At 44.6% G+C, this 12,537-nt stretch overlaps 1 protein-coding gene across 12 annotated transcripts in view; it reads left to right on the top strand.

Moving 5' to 3' along the window:
- Positions 1-12,537, top strand: part of TNRC6C (trinucleotide repeat containing adaptor 6C) — a 129,639-nt gene that overhangs the window by 78,631 nt on the left and 38,471 nt on the right. For all 12 annotated transcript variants that reach the window (XM_089901609.1, XM_089901607.1, XM_089901608.1 and 9 more), the window contains exon 5: positions 4,983-7,586. In XM_089901609.1, the coding sequence (XP_089757735.1) occupies positions 4,983-7,586 (2,604 nt within the window). The remainder of the gene's footprint in view (positions 1-4,982; positions 7,587-12,537) is intronic.

Below are 12,537 nucleotides of genomic sequence, written 5' to 3'. Positions count from 1 at the left end.
TAGATTCCACATACAAGTGATATCATATGATATCTTCTTTCTCTGTCAGTGGACACTTAGGTTGCTTCCATGTCTTGGCTATTCTAATAGTGCTGCCATGAACATAGGGGTGCATGTATCTTTTCCAATTATAGTTTTGTCTGGGTGTACCAGGAGTGGTATTGCTGGATCACATGGTAACTCTGTTTTTAGGGAACATCCGTACTGTTCTCCATAGTGGCTGCGCCAATTTACATTCCCACCAACAGTGTGTGAGGGTTTTCTTCTCTCCAGCATTTATTATTTGTAGACTTTTCAGTGATGGCCATTCTGACCAGTGTGAGGTGATACCTTGTAGGTTTGATGTTAAGAACCTTTTGAAGTGTGTGAGTAGGCATTCATGATCTGCTGGAGGTGCATTTGGAAAGACTATTTGGTGCATTACTGAGAAGAGACTGGAGAGAAGCAGGAATGGGTCTGGGGGAGACAGAAATTCTCCTAGATTCTCATAGGAGAATCCAGTCGTAGTAAGTGAAAGTGTCCTAGAGACTCCAGTGTGTAAACGCACAGGCGAGACTTCATCCTGCCCTCTGTCGGCTCGGGTGCTGGGGCTCCTGCCAGCACTGCCTCGTTGGTGCTGAGCTGGCTCTGCTGCCCTTGAGCTCTTCCTCTTCACCCCAGGGAAGGACTGAGCGGTGGAACTTGATCACTGTGGGGGCCATCCCTTCAGCAGACAGACACACTTGTTAGAAAGAGCCCAGGCTGCACGGCGACGCTACATACCCTTGATACACCTTTATGGATGTGTGTGTTTTTTTTAACCTAATGACTAATATTTTTAAAATTTATGTGAATGAAAAAAATCCTTTTTCTCACAGGATTATCTCCTTAATTGCAACGTTAGCCTTTGGTCCTTGGCCCTTTGTTGCTCTTGTAAAGCTCTAAGGGCAGAGGACTATCCGTGAAAGTAGAGAATTCAGGTATTTATCAGCATGTTGATTCAGTGTTTTTCATGTAATTTTTCTCCTCCTTGTTTTCCATCTCCCCTTTTCAGGTTTAGTTACTGTATTTTTTTTTTTTTTCTTTTTTGGCTGCACTGCACAGCTTGTGGGATCCTAGTTTCCCAAACAGGGATTGAACCCGGGCCCTCGGCATTGAGAGTGTGGAGTCCTGACCGCTGGACCGCCGGGGAATTCCCTAGTTACTGTATTAAATTCATTACTTGCCTTACCCTCTCTCGAGAAGTTTATAAATTATTTTATCTTGTAAAATGTTATGTAGGATGTTATATAGCTCAAAATGTAATGATCTACATTTACTTTTCTCACAAGCAACAACATTGCTCCTACATTTTATCATCTCATAATGTCAGAAATTAAATAATATTTACTATTTACAGTTTTATGTTTTGATTATAAATATTTGTAGAAAATTCCAAAACAAAACCATCTGAGTAGGAGGATGGCGTATTTTGGAATGGTTTTACATTATTTATTGAAAACTCATTGGGTTTTATGGTTTTTTTATATGCAAACAATGTAGTTCTTGGATTGTTCATTTTAAATGAAATAAATCAGTTTGATTATAAAAATGCTTTACATGTGAAAAGATATTCAACATTACTAATCATTAAGGAGAAGCAGACCAAAACCACAATGAGATACCACTTCACACCCATTAGGCTGGCTGTTATTCAAAAATCAGAATATAACAAGTGTTGGCAAGGATGTGGAGAAATTGGAACCCTGGTGTATTGCTGGTATAGTGTTTCATCTTGGGATGAGGGATAGTGGTGATGGTTTCACAAAATGCATGTACTTAACACTGCTGAATTATATACTCAAAAATGGTTAAAATGGAAAATTATATTTTGTATATTTTACCAGAAAAAAAACTTCTCTCCAATATTGTAGTTGAGATTGACAGTGTCAACTATGTTGCTAGGTATTTTTGTGTGTGATTCTTAATGTAGTATATATAAACTCTAGGCTATAGATTTTAGAGCTGAGAACCTTAGGGCTTAGGCGGTTAGTCCGTCGCCATCTTTGTAGAGTGAGAAATGGCTTCAGATTGTTCAGCTAATTGGTGGCTTTAGCTAAACTCATATTTGGTTCTATACATTGATTCTTTTGTTTGTCCAACAAACATTTATTGGTTGCCTAATATGTGGCAAGCATTATGGATTTAAAACCTTGCTAGGCCAGGCTGGTAACCTGCTACTCCTGGGTGTAGGTTGCAGTAGTGCTCTCCTAGTCAAGAGGTAGGTGGCCTGCCTTTGGGTAAACCTTGTCCCTGCAGAGGCAAGACCGAGGGAGAGTGAACTGTGGTAGGTTTGCTGACAGAAAGTGATAATCTTTGGTTTTTGTTTGTTTGTTTGTTTTTAATTGGGGTATAGTTGTTTTACAATGTTGTGTTAGTTTCTACTGTACAGCGAAGTGGAGTTCCCTGTGCTATACAGCAGGTTCTCATTAGTTATCTGTTTTATACATATTAGTGTATATATGTCAGTCCCACTCTCCCAATGCATCCCATCCCACCTTTCCCCACTTGATGTCCATACGTTTGTTCTCTACGTCTGTGTCTGTATTTCTGCCTTGGAAACTGGTTCATCTGTACCATTTTTCTAGATTCCACATATATGCATTAATACATGATATTTGTTTTTCTCTTTCTGATTTACTTCACTCTATATGACAGTCTCTAGGTCCATCCATGTCTCTACAAGTGACCCAATTTCGTTCCTTTTTATGGCCGAGTAATATTCCATTGTACATATGTACCACACCTTTATCCATTCATCTGTCGATGAGCATTTAGGGATAATCTCTGTTTTTTAACTTGGTCTTATTTTCAGTGTTAAATGATGAGTGGCTCATTGATCTCTTTATTTTGAAGGCCACCAGGGAAGCCCTCGTTGATCTCTTTAAATTGGTTATTACATAAGCTAGTTTTTATAGTATAGGCAAAACTAACAGAGGAAATTGTCATAAACCAGGGTAGCAGAGCCAACCCCTGATATCAATATTTGGCAATAAAGAACTTCGTTGTTTTATGGTAATTTAGATACTTAAAGTTTTCTGTTGCCTATCTTCATTTTCCCTTTGTAGTTTTCACCTGGAATTACCTGCCTACTTTTTAAAAAATATTTACTTCTTTATTTTCTTAAGAACTAAAAGCCTCGGGTTTCCCAGGTTGTGCAGTGGTTAAGAATCTGCCTACCAATGCAGGGGACACAGGTTCGAGCCCTGGTCTGGGAAGATCCCACATGCCTCGGAGTAACTAAGCCCGTGCGCCACAACTACTGAAGCCCACGCGCCTAGAGCCCGTGCTCTGCAGCAAGAGAAGCCACCGCAGTGAGAAGCCCACACTCGCCGCAACTAGAGAAAGCCTGTGCGCAGCAACGAAGACCCAATGCTGCCAAACATTTTTTTAAAAGAAGAATAAAAACCTCTTACAAGCGACACAGTTGATTTTTTTTTTTTTTTTTTTTTTTTGACTACGCTATGCAGCATATGTGATCTTAGTTCCCCTACCAGGGATTGAACCCGTGCCCCCGGCACTGGGAACACGGAACCTTAACCACTGGACTGCCAGGGAAGTCCCTACCTGCCTACTTTAGAGTCACCTAGACCATCATTCTAAATTCATTACATTCCTTTTAGTCGCGGCCAGTTAGCTCAGTTGGTTAGAGCGTGGAGCTGATAAATTCATTACATTCGTTTTAAATCAGGCAACAAAAGTCATTTGTTTTGGGGTTTTTTTTTAAGGTTGAAGTTAGTTTTGGTATGTTCTTTCTAGTGATGGTGATAATTCTTTGAATACTTCCTCTTTTAGCTCCATCAAACTATAAAAGAGATTGCGGGGGGAACCCAGTTTTACTGTCCATGAGTAAGATATTTCTTGTTGAAGTTAATTTGCAGAGAACATAATAATGAAAATGTTCTAAAAGAGAGAAATATTTAATTGCAATTATCTGTATATCATACTATTTAAAGAAACTCTGTCAACGATTTCTAAACTGTGTGAGGTCTTGAGTGATGCATACTTCGAATGAAGTCTATTGGAAAATTCGTTGGAATATAAGTTTGATTGCAATGTTAGAAATTCTCAAAAAATTAGGAAATTAAAGGAGGTAAATAACAGATACCAAATAGTAGCTTCTTTAAAAGGATCATAAGAGTGAAAAGATATAAATACTATAGAAGATATCGTATAAAGTTATTCTGGGGATCTCCAAAGAAAAGACTAAATTAAGGAAGTGGAAAGCAAGTGTAGAAGGAATCCATAGAGATCCGAGAAGATACCAGATATAGGGCTGAGAATATTTTTTATTAATGCACAGGAAACCAGGATAAACCATAATCACTGGTAATAACAGATAAAGTAGTATAAATGTAATCAAGTCGTTCTAACTCTTGTACCCTTGATAACATGAGAGATCATTTTCTAAAACCACTTCTCCCTCTCTCCCTCCATCCCCCACCCCCAAAATACTGGTTCTGTTATATGACTCTGCGGGACATTTACAGTTCTTTTCTACCAGAGGAGCTGTGTAACTTCTAATACTATGACTCATTAGAAGTCTTGAAAAGACCTGCAGACTGCACTCAGCATCCATGGGCGTTTCAGTGTCGCCAGCGTCTCCCAGGAGCTGAGCATTCGCAGGTGTGGCGTAGTCGCATCGATTCCAAACTGCTTCCAGTTAAGCCACTTTCTTTACTACAGATGCTTTCAGAGCTGCTCCTGTGCTAATGTGCATTGTGAATCTTCTCAGTAGCATGGTGTAGTGGTAAGAATTAAAGTAATTTTAGAAGCGTTAACTCTTTTTTGAATGGGAGCTACTTAGAAGACAAATAACTTTTTTCTTGAAGTCACTTTTTAGTATTTGTCATTCAGAATTGAAAACTCGAAATAAAGAGCTTCCCCCAAAGACTAGTTATAACAGTTGATTCACCGATAAGTGGGAGGAGAATCTGACTTTGAACTTGTTTCATCTTTTTCAGAAATCGGCCACAGTGGGCTGGCAGAGCACTATGAAAGTTCCCACTGGGGACAGCAGCCCACTTACAGGAGCGAAGCCAACGGCAGCTGGGATAAGGTGATAATAGACAGGACTGATAAGGAGGCGTGGCCTTCCATCACGGGAACAGAGGCTGAATCTGCCTCAGAATGTACGACAGACACTGACTGTACCTCCAGCTGTGGCTCAGAGAACAGTAGCATGGCTACAGGGAGTGCCCAGGGCAGCTTCACTGGACATACCAAGAAGACGAACGGCAATAATGGCACCAACGGCGCACTCGTCCAAAGCCCTTGTAATCAGAGTGCCCTTGGGGCAGGGGGAGCAAACGGTAATGGAAATGCAGCCAGAGTGTGGGGCGTAGCCGCGGGCTCCAGCTCCGGCCTGGCTCACTGCTCCCTCAGTGGTGGGGATGGAAAGATGGACAACATGATCGGAGATGGGAGAAGTCAGAATTGCTGGGGTGCTTCCAACTCCAATGCTGGCATTAATCTTAACCTTAATCCCAATGCCAACCCAGCTGCCTGGCCTGTACTTGGACATGAAGGAACTGTGGCGACAGGCAACCCTTCCAGTATTTGCAGTCCAGTCAGTGCCATAGGTCAAAACATGGGCAACCAGAATGGGAACCCAGCGGGCACTTTAGGTGCTTGGGGAAACTTGCTGCCGCAAGAGAGCACAGAACCACAAACGTCCACTTCTCAGAATGTGTCTTTCAGCGTACAACCTCAGAACCTTAACACTGATGGACCAAATAACACTAACCCCCTGAACTCTTCACCAAACCCTATCAATGCAGTGCAGACAAACGGACTGCCAAACTGGGGCATGGCTGTTGGTATGGGGGCCATCATCCCGCCCCACCTGCAAGGCCTTCCTGGTGCTAACGGATCATCAGTTTCTCAAGTCAGTGGGGGTGGCAGTGAAGGAATCAGCAGTTCTGTGTGGGGACTGTCCCCAGGTAACCCTGCCACAGGAAATAGCAATTCTGGGTTCAATCAGGGGAATGGCGACACTGTGAACTCGGCGTCAAGTGCTAAGCAGAATGGCTCCAGCAGTGCTGTGCACAAGGAGGGAAACGGAGGGAACGCGTGGGATTCGGGACCTCCTGCTGGTCCTGGCATCCTCGCCTGGGGGCGGGGCAGTGGCAACCATGGCGTCGGTAACCTCCATTCGGGAGCTTGGGGCCACCCCAGCCGAAGCCCCTCTAACGGGGTGAACGGGGACTGGGGAAAGCCCCCAAACCAGCATTCCAGTAGCGACATCAATGGGAAAGGATCAACAGGGTGGGAGAGTCCTAGTGTCGGCAGCCAGAATCCTGCCACGCAGCCTGGCAGCGAACACACGAACTCTTGGGCCAAAGCTGCATCTTCTGGGACGACAGCAAGTGAAGGAAGCAGCGACGGTTCTGGCAGCCACAACGAAGGAAGCGCTGGGAGGGAAGGAACAGAAGGCCGAAGGCGAGACAAAGGGATTCTAGACCAAGGGCACATCCAATTGCCAAGGAACGATCTTGACCCAAGAGTTCTGTCTAATACTGGTTGGGGACAGACTCCAGTAAAGCAAAACACTGCCTGGGAATTTGAAGAATCCCCAAGGTCTGAGAGAAAGAATGACAATGGGACAGAGGCCTGGGGTTGTGCAGCTACTCAGCCTTCAAACTCAGGGGGGAAGAACGATGGGTCCATCATGAACAGTACAAATACCTCTTCAGTATCGGGGTGGGTCAGCTCACCACCTGCTGCTGCGCCAGCAAACACAGGTTGGGGAGATAGCAGCAGCAAAGCGCCAAATGGCCCCGGGGTTTGGGGGGACACGATAAGCTCTACTGCTGTTAATAATGCTGCTGCGGCCAAGAGTGGCCACGCTTGGAGTGGGACCGTAAATCAGGAGGACAAGTCACCCACCTGGGGTGAGCCTCAAAAACCCAGAGCTCAGAACTGGGGAGATGGACACAAATCGAATCCAGCCTGGAGTGCAGGAGGGGGAGATTGGGCAGACTCGTCTTCTGTCCTTGGACACTTGGGGGATGGGAAAAAAAATGGCTCTGGATGGGATGCTGACAGTAATCGATCAGGGTCTGGTTGGAATGAGGCTCCAAGGTCTGGGACCAGTGGCTGGGGCAATGGCACAAATGCAAAGGTGAATCCAGGGACAAGCTGGGGAGAGTCTTTAAAGCCTGGCCCGCAACAGAACTGGGCGAGCAAACCCCAAGACAGCAGCGCAAGTAACTGGGGAGGAGCCACTTCCGTTAAACAGACAGGAACAGGGTGGATTGGGGGGCCGGTCCCTGTCAAACAGAAGGACAGCAGTGAGGCCACGGGCTGGGAGGAACCTTCCCCGCCATCTATTCGACGCAAAATGGAAATTGATGATGGTACCTCAGCTTGGGGCGACCCGAGCAACTACAACAATAAAACTGTAAACATGTGGGACAGAAACAACCCGGGCATCCAGAGCAGTGCCTCGGTCAGCACCACCACCAGCACCAGCACCACCACCGCGAGCACCAACGCAAACGTGGCCGAGGCGCCCCCGACACACCAGGCCAGCGCCCAGCTGAACCGATCGCCACTGCTCGGTCCAGGTACGTGGGGGGCTGTGTGTTCCTTTAGAGGCAAAGAAAAAATGTTTATTCTCGTTACATTTGCACACATACTCGACTAGTGTTTTTGTAGCAAGTAACGTTAAACTGATTTTAGTGCCCTTCACCTTACAATATCGTATTGAATGTCACCCAAAGAGAAGAAAGTTAAGTAGGATTCTCTGATAGCTTTTGATTCAAGAAAAAAAACATTAAGCACCTTCAAAAGAAAGGAGAGGCAAGAAGAAATACGTCCTCTTAGGAAAGATTGAGGACCATTATGTTAGTTTGTGTTTACTTATTACAAAGTCTTCTTTTGTTTTTTGGTTTTTTTTTTGGGCCTCACTGCACGGCACGGCATATGGGATCTTAGTTCCCCGACCAGGGATCGAACCCGTGCCCCCTGCAGTGGAAGCTCAGAGTGTTAACCATTGGACTGCCAGGGAAGTCCCAAGTCTTCACTTCCTTATGAGATAAACCACTGGTTCTCAACACCAGAGGGCTTTTGTTAGAATTACCCAGGAGCTTGGGGACTGGGGGATACCAATCTGAGAGAATGCTAGTGTCATTGGTCTGGAGGTTCAAACCCATTCTGGAGCTGGGACACAGTACAGTAATAATCTAGAGAAATACCCCATGCCTGCCTTTTGATCAGAGATGGTAAGCTGCCCTTCCCAGTCCTTCTCAGACTCGGGGTCTCACTGGCGGTGGAGGGTGTGAAGTGGTGTCAGCTGGCTTGGAGCAGAGCCGCCGCCTCAGCTCTGCCCAGAGGCCTGGGGTAAGTCTGAGCCAGACCTGCAAGCGTAGCCCTTACTTACGTTTCTAAGGAAGCGAAAGCAGATCCTGAAGTACAGCCCGATTATCTCGTGCACTTAGAAATAAATATCCTGGGACACTTAAAAATCTATTTGCAGACACAGGAGAACATTGAATATTAATTAATAAAACATTTGATGAATAACTTATCTGCACAGTAAACTCTGAATCTAGCAGTGAGATTAAGGGAGAATCTCCAGAGACGGCTTCTTTCACCCCTGAACTTTGTCAGGTTTCATTAAGACGTACAGATAATTTGAGAGGGATTGGGAGGTGGTGGGGTGAGGGGTTAGAGAGATAACTACCCAGTTAATTTAGAGTCAAATATGAAGGCCATTATAGGCTTGATCTGAGTGAAACCAGTGACATGGTGGGGTCATGATATCTTGCCCAGGGCTGTGTCCTCCCACGGTGGATGGAAGTGAAACATAGTGCCACGTGTCAATCAGAAAACCAGAAGAGTACTGCTAGTGTCGCTCCTATTCCAGAACATTTTGTAATCCGTATTCTACATACCTATCTACCTATTCTCCTCAGCTCCTCGGAAATGGGTCTCATTACCCTTGGCCAGGCATTCAGCTGTGCCGGTGGTAATCCCTGTAGCTGTCTCATGAGGTTGGAGGAGGCCCCAGCCAGAAGCGGACTTGACTTTGCATTGTATTCTTATTCTAATGATATTATATTTGCTTTATCGTTTAGTTTTCTGGCACAAACATAACCAAAGGCAGAGATTGTGTGAGTTAATCATGGGAGAAGCATATCACTCATTCGATGAACTAAAACTTGGAAGAAATTGGATTTGGGAATCCTCTCCCTAGGTAGATAAAACACATGTGCTGTTTCTCTAAGTCTCCTTAGAGCAGAAGCTGGAGGACATTGTCCTGCCTGCAAGCCGCCCTGTCCTAGAAGCTCAATTGCTCTTTTATCATCCTTTGGTATAAAAATGATACTCAAAAGTAGAGTCACCTGCAGATGGAGTGAATCAGCAAGATGCTGTTAGAGCATGACTATTTTCACACCATAACTTCAGAAATCGATCTCACCGACCCCTCCAGCCAGAGGAATTCTATTTTAAGCACCACGCAGTAGTTACTGAAAGAGGAATGGGCTGTGAGCAATCAGTGCTTTGTGTGGGTATGAGATTTTTCTTGGGTTTCAGTTTGGTTAGGCTGTTTATACCTTCCTGTGTGTTGAGGGACTTGGTAAGTCGGGCTGGACGTGAAGGAGGACCAGGGAATCAGAAGTCCTGCTCAAGAAGTAGGAGGAGATGCCTGTCAGTGCAGGTCCTGCGGATACACATGAAGGTTTTCACTTTAGGTACCTTCAGTTCAAAATGAATAGAAAAATGAGACAAAGATGCCATTTGCCCCTCTATACAGCATATCAATAAGAAAGAGTTAGCCCATTTAAAATCGGTATTCATGCACTAAAATAAAAACCTATTTTTCTGTTTCTGATACCTACCCTCTGTGATGACCCAGTAAGACGGGCAAAGGCAGCTCTTCCTAAGAGGCTGTTGTGCAACTTGAGACCACGTGGTCAGCTTTAAAAAGGACCCTTATCTGTAACCCTCAGATAGACTCCCCTGTTTTTGGAACAGAAGTGTCAAATAAATGCCCGAGAAACAGGGCGTTCTAAAAATTATGGGATGCTCTGCATCTGACTGAGCAAACTCTTCCACGTAAAGTTTCACTCTAAGTACCTATCTTGATTTCAAATGTGAAAAATTAATCGTTGCTGCAGTAAATATGAAAAATTGTTGCTGCTCTGCCCCTCCATAAGCCAGTAGCCGTCCAAGCATTGTAATAAATTTACATTAGGCTTACGTGCCATCATTATGAACAAACTCCCATCTCGTTAATACTTAAGTTAGTACCTAAAAATACCAAGCACATAGCAAGCGCTCAAATGCCTAATCAATTAAATTTTCAGTCCTTTATTTTTCCTTCACTTAATTGTAATTGGTCACTTTTTAACTGAACCTTTCTTCCCCAAAAGGAGTGCCTGTCACACTTGTAGAACTCTCTAAGTAGCATCCATGGAACAAGCTAGCATTGATTTCTTATTTCACAGAATAACGAATGAATGCCACCTCCCAACTTAACTGTCTGTAGTGCTTAGGATGAGAATCTTTGAGTCGGGTGAAGATTCTCTTTCTCTAGGTTCTGTTTCCCGGCCTCTTATCTGCTCTGTGCTCATTTTCACGCCAGTCTTCTGGGCCTGCAGCACTTGGGCACCCTGGTTTTCTCCGTTCTGATAGAAAGATAAAGAATGTACAGTAAGTCCCCTACATACCAACCTTCAAGTTGCGAACTTTCAAAGATGTGAATGTGCGTTCACGTGTCCAATTACATTAGTTCACATTGAAACGGAACAGGACCCTAGGGTCCTTGCCCCCTCCCACCATGTCCTCAGCCTGCCTTTTGTCTGTGCAAAAACTTCGGCCAAAGAATTAGTTTAATCAGAGAAGTGAGAAAATGCAGAAACAAAGGAAAACAGAGGAGACCAAATAATAATAGTTTAGTCAGTAGACATAGTCAAGGACCTTTATTTCCTCCTCAGTGGCTGTAGATAGTATTCTGAGCCGTATCCTGTGAGCTGTCCTATAGATACTGAAACCCACACCAGGTGGCAGAAGTTATCTACATGATGAGCAGGCTGTAGCCGTGACATAAGCTGCCGCAATTCCAAGAATTGGCCTCAAGGAAATGGGAACAAACAGACCCTGGAACTGAAGATTAACGGTACCTAAAGCAATCCAGATGACTCTGGTCAGACCACTGGTGACCAATTTCAAGATGCCTGTCAGAGCTGACTGTATTGTTTCTACATGTAGCCCCCTCCCTCTGTCTCTAAAAGCTGTTGCCCCCTGATTGTCGGGGGAGGGGGGAGTCGGCCTTTGGACAGGCGTCCACCCTCCCCACCCTCCCCGCTTGTTGCCAGCATCCAAAATAAAGCAAACTTTCATTTGCACCAACCTGGCCTCTTTATTGGCTTTTGAGTGGCGAGCAGCCGGACCTGGGTTCGGTAACGACGTGTGTGGCGTACGTTGTCACGTGCGTGCGTCCTCTGCGAGCGGCTGTGCTTTGTGTACTGTGCACTGCTGTAGAGAGCGCAGCCGTGCAGCGTCGTTACTTCGAGCCCAGGATGAGTGAGTGAAGGTGCAGCTGGCCCTCCGCCTCCTGTTGCTGACGACCCTTCAGCTCTACCACCTCCCACCTCCTCTCCCTCCTCCAGTCAGTAAGGCTTCTTGCCTGTTCCCTCGATGCCAGCCCCTTGTACTGTATGCCAGCTGCTGTACTGGTACCACTGTACTTTTCAAGGTACTGTGCTGTGAGATTAAAAATGTTCTCTTTTTCTGTGTTTTTTATGTATTATTTGTGTGAAAAGTATTATAAACCTATTACAGTACAGTACTATATAGCTGATTGTGTTAATTGGGTACCTAGGCTAACTTTGTTGAACTTACGAACGCACTCTCGGGACGTAACTCGTTCGTATGTAGGGGACTTGCTGTATATTTAAAACGGACTGAAAGCTACATAGTCTGGTAGCATCTCATTGCTCTTGTTATTTTATTCCCAGCACTGTGTTTGTTCAGTTGAAGAAGGGAGATAATTGGGACTTCTCTGGTTAAAGACTGTGCTTCCACTGCAGGGGGCATGGGTTCGATCCCTGGTCAGGGAACTAAGATCCCACATGCTGTGTGGCCAAAAAAAAAAAAAGGGGAGGTTGCGGGGGTAATGACTCCTGTATCCCATGGACCATCTTTTAAAACTTTAATATCAATGTTTTAATGCAGGATAGAAATTTGCTCAGCCTCATTAAGCCCAACTTTAAAAGAACTTCTATAAAATTATTAACAACAGGGATACCAAATTCACTTGAGCAATAAACATTAAAAGTGGAGATCGTATTTATTTTAGTAGTATGTATTTAAAATTATCTCCTAGCTACCGAAAATATTTGCTTTGCATCAGAACGTTCTGGTGTGCCTGGGTTTTTAGCATCTCTCCCAGAGGCTCTCGGTTGTCAGGCGGTGCGCTCATTCTGATGTGTATGTTAGTTTGGCCTTGTACGTAAATTATTTTCTTGCCAGAGATCAACTTAAACTGGAAATGTTGTTTTCTTGCTTTTC

Source organism: Delphinapterus leucas, chromosome 19 (genome assembly GCF_059928025.1).
Source record: "Delphinapterus leucas isolate spDelLeu-1000000601 "Yukka" chromosome 19, BTC_Dleu_Yukka2, whole genome shotgun sequence".
Classification (NCBI taxonomy): Eukaryota; Metazoa; Chordata; class Mammalia; order Artiodactyla; family Monodontidae; genus Delphinapterus; species Delphinapterus leucas.
The sequence above is the reverse complement of the archived record's forward strand: the minus strand, read 5'-3'. Positions and strand labels throughout refer to the sequence as shown.